The following is a 13,551-nucleotide window of genomic DNA, read 5'->3' on the forward strand; positions in this document are numbered from 1 at the left end:
AAGACATCGTGGCCACGGTTCCTGTACAGACTATGGCACCGTCAGCCATCACTGGTCGTTGTGTGCCGCCACACGCCGTTGCAGAGGGAGCTACCGCGTAACGAGCCACCAAAAGGACCCGAAAGTGTGTCAACAGAATAGATTGACCTTTGATTGCGAACATGGACGAACCGCTGGTTGGTGAGGCTGCACATCCGGAAGTGGGACGCCATCACGATCTGTAACATGCACCGCAAATCAAATGGGGTGAGGCGCAGCGCTAGCTGACATCGCTCCGCGGAGAGTCAACGACAAGTATCCGATGATATTTATACAAGACGGCTTGAAGCTATCTACTTTGACGAATCCACTCTCGTCACCAACGTCTAACCATCCTACCCAAAGAGCGCCCAAAATGCAATGCCAAATGCTGAAATCAAAACATACTCACGCATCCCTTTTGTGTCGTTACCAGTCATTATGAGAACTCAACACGACTTCCTCCCAATCTTGCTTGCTTTGCTTGAGCTCGTTCAGCCCTCCGCCGCCGCCTGTTCGAATCGTAGTTGCTGACATCCGTCTCCGTGCCGTACACTTGAGTGCCCTGTGGGCTGCTTAGGACACTTCCCACGCCCGGGATGGGAGGGGGTGGAGGAAGGGGTATATGCCCTGGCGCCGACGTGCTTCCTGATGGGCGAGCCGTGGGAATAACGGGTTCAGGCATGCGGATGGGACCAGCCTGAGACGGTGGCAGAGGAGATACGGTAGATTGTGCCATCTCTTGCGCCTGCGCTGCTTCCAAAGCTTCAGTTCGACGCCAGCGGTCGCCGTCCAGATTACCGAGCGAACTCTCACTTCCATTGCGAGGTCTTCGTTGTCGATCCTTTCTTCGAGCTTCTCGTTCCGCTGCTGCCTCCTCCTCGTTTAGCCGGCGAAGCGTTACATGCCGTCCGTCATTGTGCATTTTGACCTTGACCGACACGGGAGGTGATGCCACGCTTCCCTCACGACTGCTTCGGCGCTGGCTGTGGTCTCTTTTGGACGGGGAACCCGTTGAGACTCCAGTCGCAGCGGCTCCTGCAGCGAGGGCCGCGCTGTGATGGCGGTGATGCTGGCGACCTCCTGGAGAATTATATGCTTCCGACCCTGAGTCAGATAGTACACCATATGTGTTACCAGGTGGTCGACTGTGGGGTGCCGACGGTCCTACACCAGGGTCCATTGGTGGTGGTGGAGGTATGTTCGGTCGCGCTACAGACTGCGTTACACTCGTCAGATCGCTTTCGGAAAAGATGGTGGAAGGAGGCCTGTTGCTCTTCCGCGGAGGAGCGCCGTCGCCAGTGAATTTGCGGCGTTGACTATTCATTCGAGCCACTCTTTCCTCCTCCAGATCTTGTTGCCTTAGCTCTTCTACATGCGCGTCCTCGCTTTTATTCCTACGTTTGCTGAAGGAGTGCTTGAGGAAACCAACTACACCCAACGTGGCGATGCCTTCTTTGAGTCCATACGAATGATGAGGAGGCCGTGTGTCGCGTTCGTAGCTCAAGCTCGTTCGGCTGTCGAAGGATTCCATAGATACACCACTCCTGGCAGGGCGGTGATCATGTCGCAAGGGACTTCCCGCCATTGCTGCTGCTTGAGCGGCTTCCCGCTCTTCGACGCGGCGCCAATCAGTTCGGTTGTTCGCTGGGGATGCTGGCGCTCGCCCTTCTTCAACTCTGCTAAGATCCGTCTGTGTGACCTCAGATGGGCCCAGCGGACGACTGTAGCTTACATCACTCCCAGTCTCAGTCGGAGCATGTTTCTTGTTACGGCTGAACAGCGATTTAATGGCATAGATGCCCCCAGCAGCCGCCCCGGCACCTAACAGACGGCTCTTCCACGTGCCCCCTTTCTTTTGATTGGTAGCGTACTTTTCGTCACTTAGGTAAGAATCCGTAAAGCGAGACTCATTGATACGCGAGCGCGAGTCGCGTCGAGTACTTAGAACCTCTTGTCTGCTGCCACTGCGTCTACTGCGGCTGCGACTTCGCGATCGTCGTCTCAATGCAGCTAAGCCTGCGCCCGCGGCTCCTGCAGTCGCAAGTGCTCCAAGGCCGTGGCCTCTGCTTCGTCTGCTCCTGGTGCTGCCGGTGCGCTCGGTGATATAGGTCGTACCATCATCGAATCCCATTTCAGGCTGATTTCTGTACGAAAATATAAAGTAGAAGACAATGAGAATGAAGGTCCATATGGCGAAGAGTATGAAGAGCACTTTTGGCGAGCCAAACAAGGTGAGACCCAGAGGGACCTGGATGATGCCTAAAAGTGCGATGAGTCGGCCCATCCATTGGTGGATCTAAGCATGTTAGTTAATGAGGCTCACTTTCTGATTGCAAGCGTACCATGAGTTTGAGAGGGATCTTAAACCGTTCCTTGCCCTTCTCCAATCTGTGTATCACAGAGCCGGTAAGAGCTTGCACCATTACAAGAGTGTAGAGTGCCACACCAATGCCATGATGGGGGTTTGACAATGACCTCTCGCGTCCAACCGCCTGGAACCCGAGTACAAATGCTGCGGTCGAGAGGAGCACAGCCAGGATCTGAAGCCAGATGTGGAATCGCAATGCTGTGCGTGGGTTCCGGTGGTAGAAGCGAGCCATGAAAATAGCAGCGGGAATTACCAGCAGGAAGGTAATGGCGCCCAGAATACCATGTGCGGTGATGATAGCCTTGTACCCGACCATGTTTCGAAAGCGGTTGCCCATGCCTAAGAAGTCAGCGTTGTTCCCTATGAAATCACTAGCGTCAAGTTCATACCATTGTGGCGCATAGTCTCAAAGTTCAAGCCTTGTAAATTCGGTAGTAGGAAGGTGTTGCGCTGTGAGTCCCACGTTCCATCACCCACATACATCGAGTCTGACGAGTACACACTCGTCCCAGGCTCGGAGAGCCCCTGGTTTGACATGATGGCGGTATAGTTGTTGATATTTTTCTTTTATTCTTCGAATGAGGTTGTTGGGTGGTTATGTAACGAATCGAGTCCAGCTGGTCGGACGGAATACTGGAATAATCAAAGCCAAGACGCTCGCGATAAAGAAGCACGCAAAGGATGAACAACAGAAAGTCGTGACGTCGTGACTGGCGATAAAAGAGCGAAGGTTAATCACCCGCTGTCAGGTTGGCGGTGAAGGAGAGCGGGAGTCGCTGAGCATGCCCGACTCAGCGGACAGCTCGGAGGGTAGGGAACGTCAGTCGTATCGCTGCCTGGCTCGATGTCGTCCTAGGGGAAAGGCTTCTGAAGTCTATCGACGTGCGCGGTGGTGATGAAATGTAGTGCAGGTTTCTCCAACGTTGAAGCGGGTCGCTGCGACCGGCCAGCTCAGAAGGATCCACCCGTACTTGTTTACCCACCGTCTGGCCCGGCAACGTAATCGATAAGCTGTGGCGGTCAGTGTGCAGCGGCCCAATCACCGCCCAATATTACTTGCATTCAGCTGACATGTCCTTGTGTCGAGGTGTTTCCTGGTTTTCGGGGCTCCATTTGTCATATGTTGTGCGATGGGACGGACGTGTGCTGTCAGTGAGGCGAACCATCTCCACGTCATCAGCTGTCACCAAGAACTTTAGTTATGCCTCCATGCCGTCGCTACAACACTGGGATGAACTCGTGGGCCACGGCTCTCGTTTATTAATTAGGAGGCATCGTCACGGAGGAGCACGTCGGTTTATAAAGGCTTATTCTCGATTCCGAAATACAGCGTGACGATCCTCGAGTATTTTTGAGAAGCGCCCTGCTTCGATCACATAGTAGCCTGGAGGTGTTCATGACACTATGAAGGTTGTCGTGTGCATTCGCCCGTAGGACATTCAAAGTTTGAAAGTACATAAAGCAGTGGTATCTTAATCCGGACCCATCCCAAAACGCCGTCAAAAAGCAAGCGCTAGTTCCAACATCCTCACCTCAGCAAGACTAGTCAGCCTTCCACCTCCAGCATCTCCCTCAGCGCCTTTTCAGACGCCCTAAGCCATCGCCCTCTCTCCTCCAACTCGTCCCCAATACCGCCAATCTCCTCCTTCCTCCTCCTCGCCTCCTTCGCTGCGGCTACAGTGCCTTGCTTCTGTGTCTCTAGCGGCCTCAAATCACGTTCTAGTTTCTCTAGCTCTCGGGATCGATTCGGTATAGAGGCTTGCAGACTTGCTATTTGCGCATTCAGCGCTGCCAGTTCCGCGTCTCGCTTGTTGAGTACCATGAGCGTCTCTGGCAGCGGAAGCGCAAGCTCTGGGTTGTGGGATGCTGGTGTGTGCTCTTGCTTCAAGTGCTCGATGCTCGCCTCCAGACCTTCAATTTCACTTGGAAGCGCCCCGAGTTGCTGTATCCGCAGTTGCAGTCCCTCGTAACGTGACGCAAGCTCTGTCCCTTTCTCCTCGAGCTGTCTAAGTATCTCGGCGACTTCGAGTTTACGTTCCTTGAGGCTTGCCTTCAATCCTAATATCTCCTTTTCTCTCTCGTCGTTTTCGGGCGCTTCGACCAGGCGCGGCGGGTTTTCGGTTATGTTGCGGAGGAACTTCTCTTTGGTGACTTGCTCGACATAGCTGAAGCGGAGCTTGCTGAACAATTCCTTTGGTGCATGTTAGAATCTCTAGCCATAGTGGCACTGTAGAAGGTAGTCACCTTGTAGTGCAGTAGATCTGCTTCCAACGCTGCAGGATGTGTGTCACCATTCTGCTCGCTATCCTCCGACGCGACCGAACTGCGCTTCTTCGTTGACTGTGGAAGATCCTTTGGTGATAGGGTCTCTGCAATGGCCAAAAGCTTAAGTGTTTGCGATTGCTGAAGTTGTTCAAGAGCGGATGCAGGTGTGGGCGCCGCAGACTTTCTCTTGGGCGCCATCGTGGTCGTATCGCACAGTCGATAGCTTTTCGAAGCGTAGAGTTGTTGTTTGTTTAGAAGATGCGCGTGTCTGCCCGCGTAAGGCTGCGACTGCCCGCCGGCATTGCCTGTCGAGGACTAGCTCCCGCGGCGCGCATCATTTGACTTCTCGACTTCCAACACTCAACATGGGCTCCTCTTTCACGAGATACCTCTGCCATGGCCGGCAAGTTCGATGATGACGAGTACGTTGCGAATCTGCTGAAGCAGGATGCGCAGAGCGCAACCAAGCGGTACGAGCTCGTAGGCATCGATGCTTTCAATCCCAAGAGGTGCGTCGCAAACCTCTCCGATTCCTGCAAATAAACCGTACAAGTACATGTGCACTTTGCGACCATCGTAAATGACTGGAAGTTCCTAGGCCGAAGTCCGGAGCCCCCAAACCCAACAAGGGCTTTCTAAGACACCTCCTCCACCAAACCGACAGCCACAATGCGGCGCTACTCGCAAAGGAAGCCGAGGAATCGAATACGCGGCTCAGGCTAATGAATCGAGAGAAGGAAAGGGAGATACGGAAGGAAGAGAACAGAAAGCTGAAAAAGGCAGAAGGGCGACTCACCCCAGTACGGAGCGAGGACGAAGCCTACCACAGACCCACAAAGCGAAGGAACGATCACAGTGAGGATGACCACCGACGTGATGGACGATATAAGAAGAGGGACCGGGATGACTCAAGGGACGCGCGATCTGGAAAGCACAGGGACGAACACCGGCACAAGCGGCGGCATGACAGCAGCGACGAAGATCGATCTGTGCGGAAGCGGAGACAGCCTAGATCCTACCACGACCAGGATCGCCGACATAGACATAGCAGCAGGGAGGAGGACGACAGATCCCACACGACAGAACGCACAGATCGCAAGCACAGAAGACGCAGGTCATACTCCAGGTCTACGTCACGATCACGATCACAATCAGACAGAGATACGAAACGGCATAGACACCGACACCGCTCACGCAGTCCTCGCCCCAAGCCTCGAAACTCCAGATCAGATCCAACCACCAAGTCGCGACAACGCACTGCGTCTCCCGCGTCAGACTCGGACCCCCTCGAAGCCCTCGTAGGACCCCTCCCACCACCAACGGTACGCGCCCGCGGCCGGGGCGCCCACAAAGCCAACAATGCAACAGGGGGCATCGAATCGCGCTTCTCCTCTACATACGATCCCTCCATCGACGTGCGACCGCACTCCGATGCCGAAGACAATTGGGGAGATGCCCTCGAAGCGTTCCGCGACAGGCAGCGGTGGAAGCAGCAGGGCGCTGACCGGCTCAAGGCTGCTGGCTTCTCGGACGCGCAGGTGAAGAAGTGGGAAAAGGGCGATGAGCAGAATGAGGAGGATGTGGTGTGGACGAGTAGAGGGCAGGCGAGGGAGTGGGATCGAGGGAAGGTTGTTGATGAAGATGGGGATGTGGAGCTGAAAGCGGATTTTGGGCGGTTGAAATGAATATTATGTATTCTGCTTTCAGGTATATAGCTGTAGATACTCGTAAATACGTTATTTCCTCAAGCCATTCACTGGCCTTGCATACACCCACTTTTACTCCGCCCTTAATATCAACATCACTCTATGTATGTATCTATCAGCACACAGCATCACCCAGACACACGTCTATTCGAATCATTGAACATAGAATTCCTCTCTTCAATTCCTCAATCTAAACTAATCAAGTCCAAACGCAACTCGCAATGCATGTTTCGACCAGCAGAACCGTGCTTCAAGGTGACGGCTCACGCAAGGGTCCGCTGAGAATGAAAGGCGCCTCATGAGCGCCAGTAAACATAGAGAAGACAGTGGTAGACGCAGTTTTTCCTAAGCAAGAAAAGGAGATGGTGGTGGTGGTAGCGGCGGAGAGATGGATGGTTGTGTAGTAGCATATCCACCGGAAAGGCGTATTATATAGTATACTGGACCGGCCGCGAAAGATAGTAAACGGGGTAAGAGAGTTGGTGTGGTGGATATGGACAGCGTGATGCTCGTTTGGGTAGCCATGTCGCAGCAGTAGACGTCTAAGCAGGTTTCGCGGGCTTCTGCTCGGTGACCTTCTTGACAACGATGACAATGACGACGATGAGGATGATGATGATGAGAGTAATGAGCAGGCACCACCACTTCTTGCGGTTGCGGCTGCGCGCCTTTTCAATGGCGCCACCGATCTCCGTGTTGGCCTGCACAACATTCTCGTGGATCTCCTCGCCTTTTTGTTCAATGTTGGCAACGAGCGGCTCCTGCTGCTGCACGATTTGGTCGAGGTCTTGGAACAGCTGGGCGAGTTCGACCATCTGGCGCTCGATGTTCTGGATAGCTTCGTGGCGCTCCTTGACGTTGCGGAGGGTCGATGAGGCTTGACCACGGCGGTCTGAGCTGAGGAGCTAGAGAAGGGTAAGCATCAAATATATTCAGAGATTATGGGCAAAACTTACAGCTTGCTGGAAGATGGGCGCGTCAGGATCCGCAACTGCCTCGCGAACCTCCGCATCGGTAGCATCTGGGCGCACAATACGGTATTGGCGCTCAGCGGCCGCCTGCGAGTCTCTCCTAAAGTCGGCCTCGAGCGTCTGGTACCTGTTGATAGTCGCCTTGAGCCTGCGGTCCACCTTGCCAACCTGCGGGGCGTTCCTCGGGCTGCCTGACTCGGGTTTCGACTTGATGTTCTTGACGCGTGAGACGAGGGCGCGGTAGCCTGTCATGATCTGAGAACTGAGGTTTGTGATCTCGCCCGAGGGCATGTCTGGCCGTGCCAGCACCTGCCTGAAGACGCGCTCGAGGTTGTTCAGCTGGTCGTCGAGCTGATCGAGAGCGCGATCGACTTCGCGGCATTCGTTGAGGATTGCGTTGGGGTCAGCGCCGCCGCCGCCACCGTTGTTGTAAGACTGCATTTCTAGTGCGGCTGGAGCATGTTAAAGGTGCGGCATAGGTGTGGACGAGGCAAACGTACGATCGTCATAGGAGCCTTGTGCGTAGTTGTTGTAGCGGTTTCCTCCTGGGTTATCGTCGCGCTGGTCGTAGGGGTTGCTGCCATAGCCTATCTGGCCGTAACCTTTGTTGCCGTACTGTTCGTTGGCGGCCGCCATGGTCAGCAAAAGCAATTATTGAGTGAGGGTGAGAAGTGTAAGTTGGGGAGATGTGCGCGCGAACTGAGGTAAAAGGACAAACAGGGCAACATACACTCATGCTGAAACCGGCCTTGTGTGGTAGGGGTGGGCTGGGCCGTGTGTGCTCTCCTGAGACAGCGGCTTGTGGATGCGCGAAAACAGACCTCGAACAGTCAAGGAATGGGCAATGGCAAGAAACAGTGAAACAGTGAAGTGATGCCAAACGCGCCTAAGCTTGGAATCAATGCAGAAGAAAGAGGTGTCGTCGGAAGATGTAAGATGCAACGATGCCCACACGTTTCCTGGGGCTGAATGTAAGAAATGGACCTCTCCATGAGCTGCTGTCGAGTTGCCGCCAGCGCTAGCCGCATGTGGTCTCGGGTGTGCGATTCGGTGGGCGGAGCGCGTCGTTGAGCCGCTCGTAGTTGCTCACAGCACCCACTCTATATTTATATTTCGCCTCTGCACCTGCTTGCAATATTCTCAAGTGTTCTGATTGGAATCGCCTTCGCCCTCGTTGTGCGCTTGATCATCTACTTTACCCAGCATTCTGCCTCGTATCTGCTGCCACAACCATCTGACACAGCAAACCCACCGCGCTCAATGCCCACCACAGCCGTTGCACTTCAGGGTCCACGCTAGCCTCAGCCTTGCAGAGCGCGCTTCAGCTCAACGCCTCCATACTTGCTAGTACGCCTCCATATCTACTGGTTGGGTATCTGCATCTCTATTACACTCCAGTACATTCACTTGTGTACATTCAAAGTCCACAAACTATACAGCCCGCCTGCACAGTGCATCTACTTTGTAGCTGGCTGGCCTCCGCTTCCCCACCGCGTCTTCTCGTCTCCGCCAGCCCATGTCTTTTCTGTGTAGCCAAGCCGCTGCTTGACTTCTTCAACCGTGGCCTTGTCGCCTGTGTTCTTGCCGATGTTATCGCTGATCTTGACAGCGTAACGACCGGAGGCGGAAGCAATCTTTATTACAATGTTGAGTGGCACCGACTTATTTCCTGTCGTCTCCTCGACGAAATCGTCTGTTGTTGTCAGTTAGAACACGCGACAAGTCTAGGCAGGAAAGTACATACTGGTCAAGAATGTCCCGACACCGAAAGTAGGCTGGAATCCCTGCGCCTCTGCCGCTGCCTTGTATTTGAAGCACAGTTCGAGGTTCAGGGAATCCGAAAAGACAATCACCTTCTTGTCCTTGATTCCCTCTTGGTCGTAGAACTCGCGCATCATCTTGATAAAGTCCAATGGATCTCCCGAATCCTGCCTTACGCCCGTGAACACCTCAGCGTACGTCTTCCGCGGGCTTGATTCTCCGTCGTTGGTGGCTCTGGGACTCTGCTTCTTGAAAGCTTTTAGGAATGCTGGTGTGCCAAAGGTGTCGGTGAGTGCAATGGCTAGCACGCCCTCGCCAAAAGTCTGTGTCCAGTACTCCAGAGCGATCTCGTTCGCGTTCTCGTACTGGTTGGTAATAGCAGCGACACCCATGAACCACTCGTGCGCGACTGTTCCTATTGGCAGGAGGTCGTGCTTCATGGCGAAATGCACATTGCTCGTCCCCGTCAGCTTGCCCTTCCATCCCGACTTTGCCCCCTCGTCCGCGGCACGGCGTAGACCCCGGAGTACCAAATCGTGCGTGTGGTAGTCGCGCCTTCTCCTTGAACCAAATTCAGAGAATATGCAGCCGTTCTCCAGCAGGCTCCGTCCCTTCTGGTATGCCTTGTTAACCTGCCCCGCATGGCTCCAGTCTGTTTCGACAAACTTGAAGTAGGCTTCACTGACGAGCGCGAGCAGTGGTATTTCGTACAGAATCGTGTCTAACCACAGGCCTTCGGTGTGTATGTGGAAGTCGCCGCGGTCATTGTCTGCGCCGGTATCGTTGGTTGGTTTGAAGGATAGTCTGATCTGCTTGGAGGGTTTGAGACGGAACGTGGAGAGGAAGTGTAGGTACTGGTCGTTGAGGTAGGGGCATGTGTTCTTGAGGAATTTGAGCTCGTCGGCGGAGACTTGTATGTTCTCGAGCTCTAGAAGCTGTTAGCGGGCGCAAACTAAAAGTAAGATGATCTTTACTGTCAACTTGGGCCTGGAGCCAGCGAAAAGCGGCCCGATTGAGCTTCTTGTCGGGAGTGCGGTTGGTGAAGCCATAGGTGACGGATACATCGGGGAAGAATCGGAGAATACAACATTGCATAGTCAGTTTGTACAAATCGGTATCCAAGAGGGAGAAAATGCCCTCAGGCAAGTTGGCGCTTTCCAAAGCCATGGCGGTTCCCAGGTAGTCGTGTGTCACGATGGTATGGAGAGTTCAAGGGACCGATCGCGGTGGAAGGAGGGGCCAGGGTGGTGGGGCAGGCGCGACTTTGTGCCTACGCGCGGGAGTGGACCGAGTACGATTGTGGGAGCGTAAAGTCGCAGGTGACTTGCAAAGAAAGGCAGGACAAACAGGTCTGCGCCAACTGGCTATGAATACGAGAGGCTCAAACAAAAAAGCTCCAGCCGGTGACTTGATGCGGCGCGTGAAGTCATCGGTCAATCATGGCTAGCCTAGCGCAATCTGCCTTTTAACGTTCAGCCTTACGGTACAAGATGCGGGCCTGCATGATCATCTAAGCTCGGTGCAACCTGTGCGCCTCAGGGTCCGCCATCCTTCCTGCTCAACACCCAAGAGATGCTCGTTGCGGTTTCTCTCCTTGCTATATCGTTCTCCTTCCTGGTTTACAATCGCCCACCGTCAACATGGCTTGCCTATATTGCGCGCGCCTGGCGGTCTGCAGCCTCTACGACGATTCCCGACCGGTCGCAAATGGACGCCGGCAAACGAGACGCCCCAGCTGAACCACCACAAGTAGAGCTGCAGGCTCGCACAAAGCAAGAGACTGAAAACAATGCTCCGTCCTTCCCGTCGCCACAAACAACGCCCAAGGCTTCCCCACGAGATGCACAGAATGCGCCCGCAGTCCCAACCTTCACGCTCAATGAGCACGAGAACTCAGACGACGAAGAGGATGAAGAAGAGGACAACCTCCCACCGCCCTCGTTTCCAGCACTAAACTCGGCGCAACGAGCTTCAGCACCAACGCCCTCGTTCGCTATGCCACCGCCCACCAAGCCAACCCTCATGGCCCCGCCCCCGAAACCCTCAGCCTCAACCTCCCTCATGCCACCACCACGAGTCGCGCCCTCAAGTCTACGCGCCCTTCCCACCTCCTCACAATCAATGCGCGTACCTACCACTGGCCCTCTGCCAAACCGCGGGCCGTTACCGAACCGGGGCCCTCCCGTTTCAAACGGTAGTCTGGGACTTCCACCCTCGGCAGGCCTCGCTGTCAAGACACCAAACGCACGCGGCAAAGTACTATTATCACCAGGGCACTCTCCACTCGACTGGGCAAATCTCCTGCGCTCCGGCAAGAACCTATCCGGTGTGGACTCGCTGGTTCGCGTCACGCCTTCGATGCTGAAAGAGAAGAACGGGCGCAAGGGCAAGCCAGCGTGGTCGAGTTACCAAGGGAAAGTGTACAACATGACGCCCTATCTGCCATTTCACCCCGGTGGAGAGGGCGAGCTGAGGAGAGCTGCGGGAAAGGACGGGACCAAGCTGTTCATGGAGGTGCATCCGTGGGTCAACTGGGAGAATATGCTGGGCGACTGCATGGTGGGCATTTTGGTCAGTGAGGAGCAAGCCGTGCCAAAGATTGTGGGAGCGACTTTAGATGATATGGATTAGCAATGATACCCCATAGAACGAATGCATTACATGGCGCTTAGCATACCGGAACGCCATTCATTCCCGTTTCCATTATGATTACCTCAACAATCATCATGTATAACGAACTCCAACAATACAATACAGTCCAAGCAAGTCTAAAAAAACAAAACGGCAAATCCAAAGCAACCCTCTCGAGCAACAAGACTGAACGTGTACCCAAACTCCTCCAACCGACAAACAATTCCCATCACACAATGGTACCAGCAACACTATGCAAGTCCACCCAATCACCCCGTCCCCCACACCCCAATCCACGCATTATGAATATACTTGGCCGGCCCCGCCCGCGTCGTACTCGCCTTCGCCTTCGCCTTCGCCCTCGTCGTCGGCGTCAAAGTCGCAACGCCCCCGCTCGTCGTCGTCGTCGACGTGTCCACAGCGACCCCCGACTGCCAAAACACAATGACGAGTTGGCATCCGCCGTCGACACAGGGCCCGTTGCATGTTACGCCGCATGCGCCGCAGTTGTACTGGTTGGTCTTCGTGTTGACGCAGAGGCCTGCGCAGTTATCGGGGCGGGAGGAGGGGCAGATGAGGGGGGTCGGTGTTGGTGTTGGTGGGGATTTTGATGTCGATATTTGGGTTGCTATTAGGAGTGTTGAGGTTGTTGGGGGAGATGGAATGCTGGTTGTAGATGGCGTGGAAGGAAGAGGTAAGGGAGTGTTGGGTGACGGTGGTGCAGGTTGAGGCTTTTGTGTTGACGCTGTTGAAGGAGTACGTGCTGATTCTGTTGAAGAGGTACGTGTTAATCTTGTTGAAGGAGTATGCGTTGACTCTGCTAAGGGCGTATGGGTTGACACAACGGAGGAAGTATGCGTTGACTCCGTTGAAGGACTACGTGTTGATTCAATGCGTCTTGTGGTTGATGCTATTGAAGGAGTACGTGTTGATCTTGTTGAAGAAGTATGTGTTGACTCCGTTGAAGACATACGTGTTGACTCCGTAGGTGTAGGGGTCGGTTTTATTGAGGAACGTGTTGACCTTGTTGAAGGAGCATGCGTTGACTCTGTTGAGGGCATATAGGTTGACACAACTACAGTATTATTCAACAGCGTTGAAGACGTACGTGTTAACTCCGCTGGAAGTTCATATGTTGATTCCACTGGCGGTATCGGTGTTGGTTCAACTAAAGGAGTATGTGTTGACACCACCGAAGGCGTACGCGTTGACTTCGTTGAAGGACTATGTGGCGACTCTGTTGAACGTGTACGTGCTGACTCCGCTAGAAGTGTATATGATGCTTCCACTGTAGATTTAGGTGTTGATTCCACTAAGGGAGTATGTGTTGACGCTGTTGGGGACGTATGTACTGGCTCCACTGGAGATGAAGGGTTTGAATTTACCAGAAGTGTATATGTTGGTTCCACAGAAGGAGTATGTGCTGATTCTTTTAGAGCTGTCTGTGTTGGCTCCACTGGAGGCGTAGACGACGCTGATAGGCTAGCCTCAGATAGAGTCGATGAGCTCGATGGAGATGTGAGGGGAGAACCCGTCCCCCCCTGTGGAACAATCAAGACCGACACTGACGAATCTGTCGAACAAATCCCTCTATTCGGTGGGTCTCCGTATAAACAGACGCACTCCTGTTTTGTGACGTTCCACGTTGAACTATCCGGGCACGACACACAACTCTGATCAGGCCAACTCCAGTTCTTGCCAATCGCACAGCATTGTTTGTAACGTTCATCCATATGCTGGCCTTCAGGGCATGTATCGTTGTTTAGTGGTGGTGGTGACGAGGCGGACGTGCAGTTTCCGTCTGTGCCAGGATAACATGTTGGAGTCG

At 54.1% G+C, this 13,551-nt stretch overlaps 7 protein-coding genes across 7 annotated transcripts; 3 read left to right on the top strand and 4 right to left on the bottom strand.

Annotated features, from left to right (window-relative positions):
* Positions 1 to 243: 243 nt before the first annotated feature.
* Positions 244 to 3,348, bottom strand: K460DRAFT_344255 (uncharacterized protein). The gene is made up of 3 exons (XM_040931246.1): positions 2,779 to 3,348; positions 2,364 to 2,728; positions 244 to 2,317 (listed from the first exon to the last, which is right to left on the bottom strand). Exons 1-3 carry the CDS (start codon positions 2,924 to 2,926, stop codon positions 458 to 460), a joined length of 2,373 nt encoding a protein of 790 aa, XP_040784024.1. The 5' UTR covers positions 2,927 to 3,348; the 3' UTR covers positions 244 to 457.
* A 340-nt stretch (positions 3,349 to 3,688) lies between these two features.
* Positions 3,689 to 4,970, bottom strand: K460DRAFT_388405 (uncharacterized protein). The gene is made up of 2 exons (XM_040935689.1): positions 4,634 to 4,970; positions 3,689 to 4,580 (listed from the first exon to the last, which is right to left on the bottom strand). The coding sequence occupies exons 1-2, from the start codon at positions 4,850 to 4,852 to the stop codon at positions 3,936 to 3,938; spliced, it is 864 nt and encodes a 287-aa protein (XP_040784025.1). The 5' UTR covers positions 4,853 to 4,970; the 3' UTR covers positions 3,689 to 3,935.
* Positions 4,971 to 5,050: 80 nt separating this feature from the next.
* On the top strand, positions 5,051 to 6,339 carry K460DRAFT_344262 (uncharacterized protein; the record flags this gene model as incomplete). Its single annotated transcript, XM_040931247.1, has 2 exons — positions 5,051 to 5,163; positions 5,253 to 6,339. 2 exons carry the CDS (start codon positions 5,051 to 5,053, stop codon positions 6,337 to 6,339), a joined length of 1,200 nt encoding a protein of 399 aa, XP_040784026.1.
* A 389-nt stretch (positions 6,340 to 6,728) lies between these two features.
* K460DRAFT_167722 (t-SNARE) lies at positions 6,729 to 8,412 on the bottom strand. Its single transcript, XM_040926926.1, has 4 exons — positions 8,062 to 8,412; positions 7,832 to 7,946; positions 7,317 to 7,783; positions 6,729 to 7,265 (listed from the first exon to the last, which is right to left on the bottom strand). Exons 1-4 carry the CDS (start codon positions 8,065 to 8,067, stop codon positions 6,903 to 6,905), a joined length of 951 nt encoding a protein of 316 aa, XP_040784027.1. The 5' UTR covers positions 8,068 to 8,412; the 3' UTR covers positions 6,729 to 6,902.
* Positions 8,413 to 8,448: 36 nt separating this feature from the next.
* Positions 8,449 to 10,513, bottom strand: K460DRAFT_369491 (nicotinate phosphoribosyltransferase). The gene is made up of 3 exons (XM_040933971.1): positions 10,067 to 10,513; positions 9,076 to 10,020; positions 8,449 to 9,024 (listed from the first exon to the last, which is right to left on the bottom strand). Exons 1-3 carry the CDS (start codon positions 10,257 to 10,259, stop codon positions 8,789 to 8,791), a joined length of 1,374 nt encoding a protein of 457 aa, XP_040784028.1. The 5' UTR covers positions 10,260 to 10,513; the 3' UTR covers positions 8,449 to 8,788.
* Positions 10,514 to 10,664: 151 nt separating this feature from the next.
* Positions 10,665 to 11,723, top strand: K460DRAFT_358213 (uncharacterized protein; the record flags this gene model as incomplete). Its single annotated transcript, XM_040932091.1, has 1 exon — positions 10,665 to 11,723. One exon carries the CDS (start codon positions 10,665 to 10,667, stop codon positions 11,721 to 11,723), a length of 1,059 nt encoding a protein of 352 aa, XP_040784029.1.
* Positions 11,724 to 12,778: 1,055 nt separating this feature from the next.
* Positions 12,779 to 13,018, top strand: K460DRAFT_369495 (uncharacterized protein; the record flags this gene model as incomplete). The annotated part of the gene is made up of 1 exon (XM_040933972.1): positions 12,779 to 13,018. The coding sequence occupies exon 1, from the start codon at positions 12,856 to 12,858 to the stop codon at positions 13,015 to 13,017; it is 162 nt and encodes a 53-aa protein (XP_040784030.1). The 5' UTR covers positions 12,779 to 12,855.
* Positions 13,019 to 13,551: the final 533 nt, after the last annotated feature.

The sequence above is a fragment of the Cucurbitaria berberidis genome (assembly GCF_010015615.1).
Source record: "Cucurbitaria berberidis CBS 394.84 unplaced genomic scaffold K460scaffold_5, whole genome shotgun sequence".
NCBI classification, from domain to species: Eukaryota; Fungi; Ascomycota; class Dothideomycetes; order Pleosporales; family Cucurbitariaceae; genus Cucurbitaria; species Cucurbitaria berberidis.

Bases quoted from the DNA above. Each gene is read 5' to 3' on its own strand.
- K460DRAFT_344255 (XM_040931246.1), bottom strand. From the start codon at position 2,926: ATGTCAAACCAGGGGCTCTCCGAGCCTGGGACGAGTGTGTACTCGTCA. The intron at 2,729-2,778 runs GTATGAACTTGA...CTGACTTCTTAG, and splicing joins TGAGACTATGCGCCACAATG to GCATGGGCAACCGCTTTCGA. The intron at 2,318-2,363 runs GTACGCTTGCAA...TAACATGCTTAG, and splicing joins AGATCCCTCTCAAACTCATG to ATCCACCAATGGATGGGCCG.
- K460DRAFT_388405 (XM_040935689.1), bottom strand. From the start codon at position 4,852: ATGGCGCCCAAGAGAAAGTCTGCGGCGCCCACACCTGCATCCGCTCTT. The intron at 4,581-4,633 runs GTGACTACCTTC...CATGCACCAAAG, and splicing joins CAGATCTACTGCACTACAAG to GAATTGTTCAGCAAGCTCCG.
- K460DRAFT_167722 (XM_040926926.1), bottom strand. The intron at 7,784-7,831 runs GTACGTTTGCCT...AACATGCTCCAG, and splicing joins ACAAGGCTCCTATGACGATC to CCGCACTAGAAATGCAGTCT. The intron at 7,266-7,316 runs GTAAGTTTTGCC...ACCCTTCTCTAG, and splicing joins CGCCCATCTTCCAGCAAGCT to CTCCTCAGCTCAGACCGCCG.
- K460DRAFT_369491 (XM_040933971.1), bottom strand. From the start codon at position 10,259: ATGGCTTTGGAAAGCGCCAACTTGCCTGAGGGCATTTTCTCCCTCTTG. The intron at 10,021-10,066 runs GTAAAGATCATC...AACAGCTTCTAG, and splicing joins GCTCCAGGCCCAAGTTGACA to AGCTCGAGAACATACAAGTC. The intron at 9,025-9,075 runs GTATGTACTTTC...TGACAACAACAG, and splicing joins TGTCGGGACATTCTTGACCA to ACGATTTCGTCGAGGAGACG.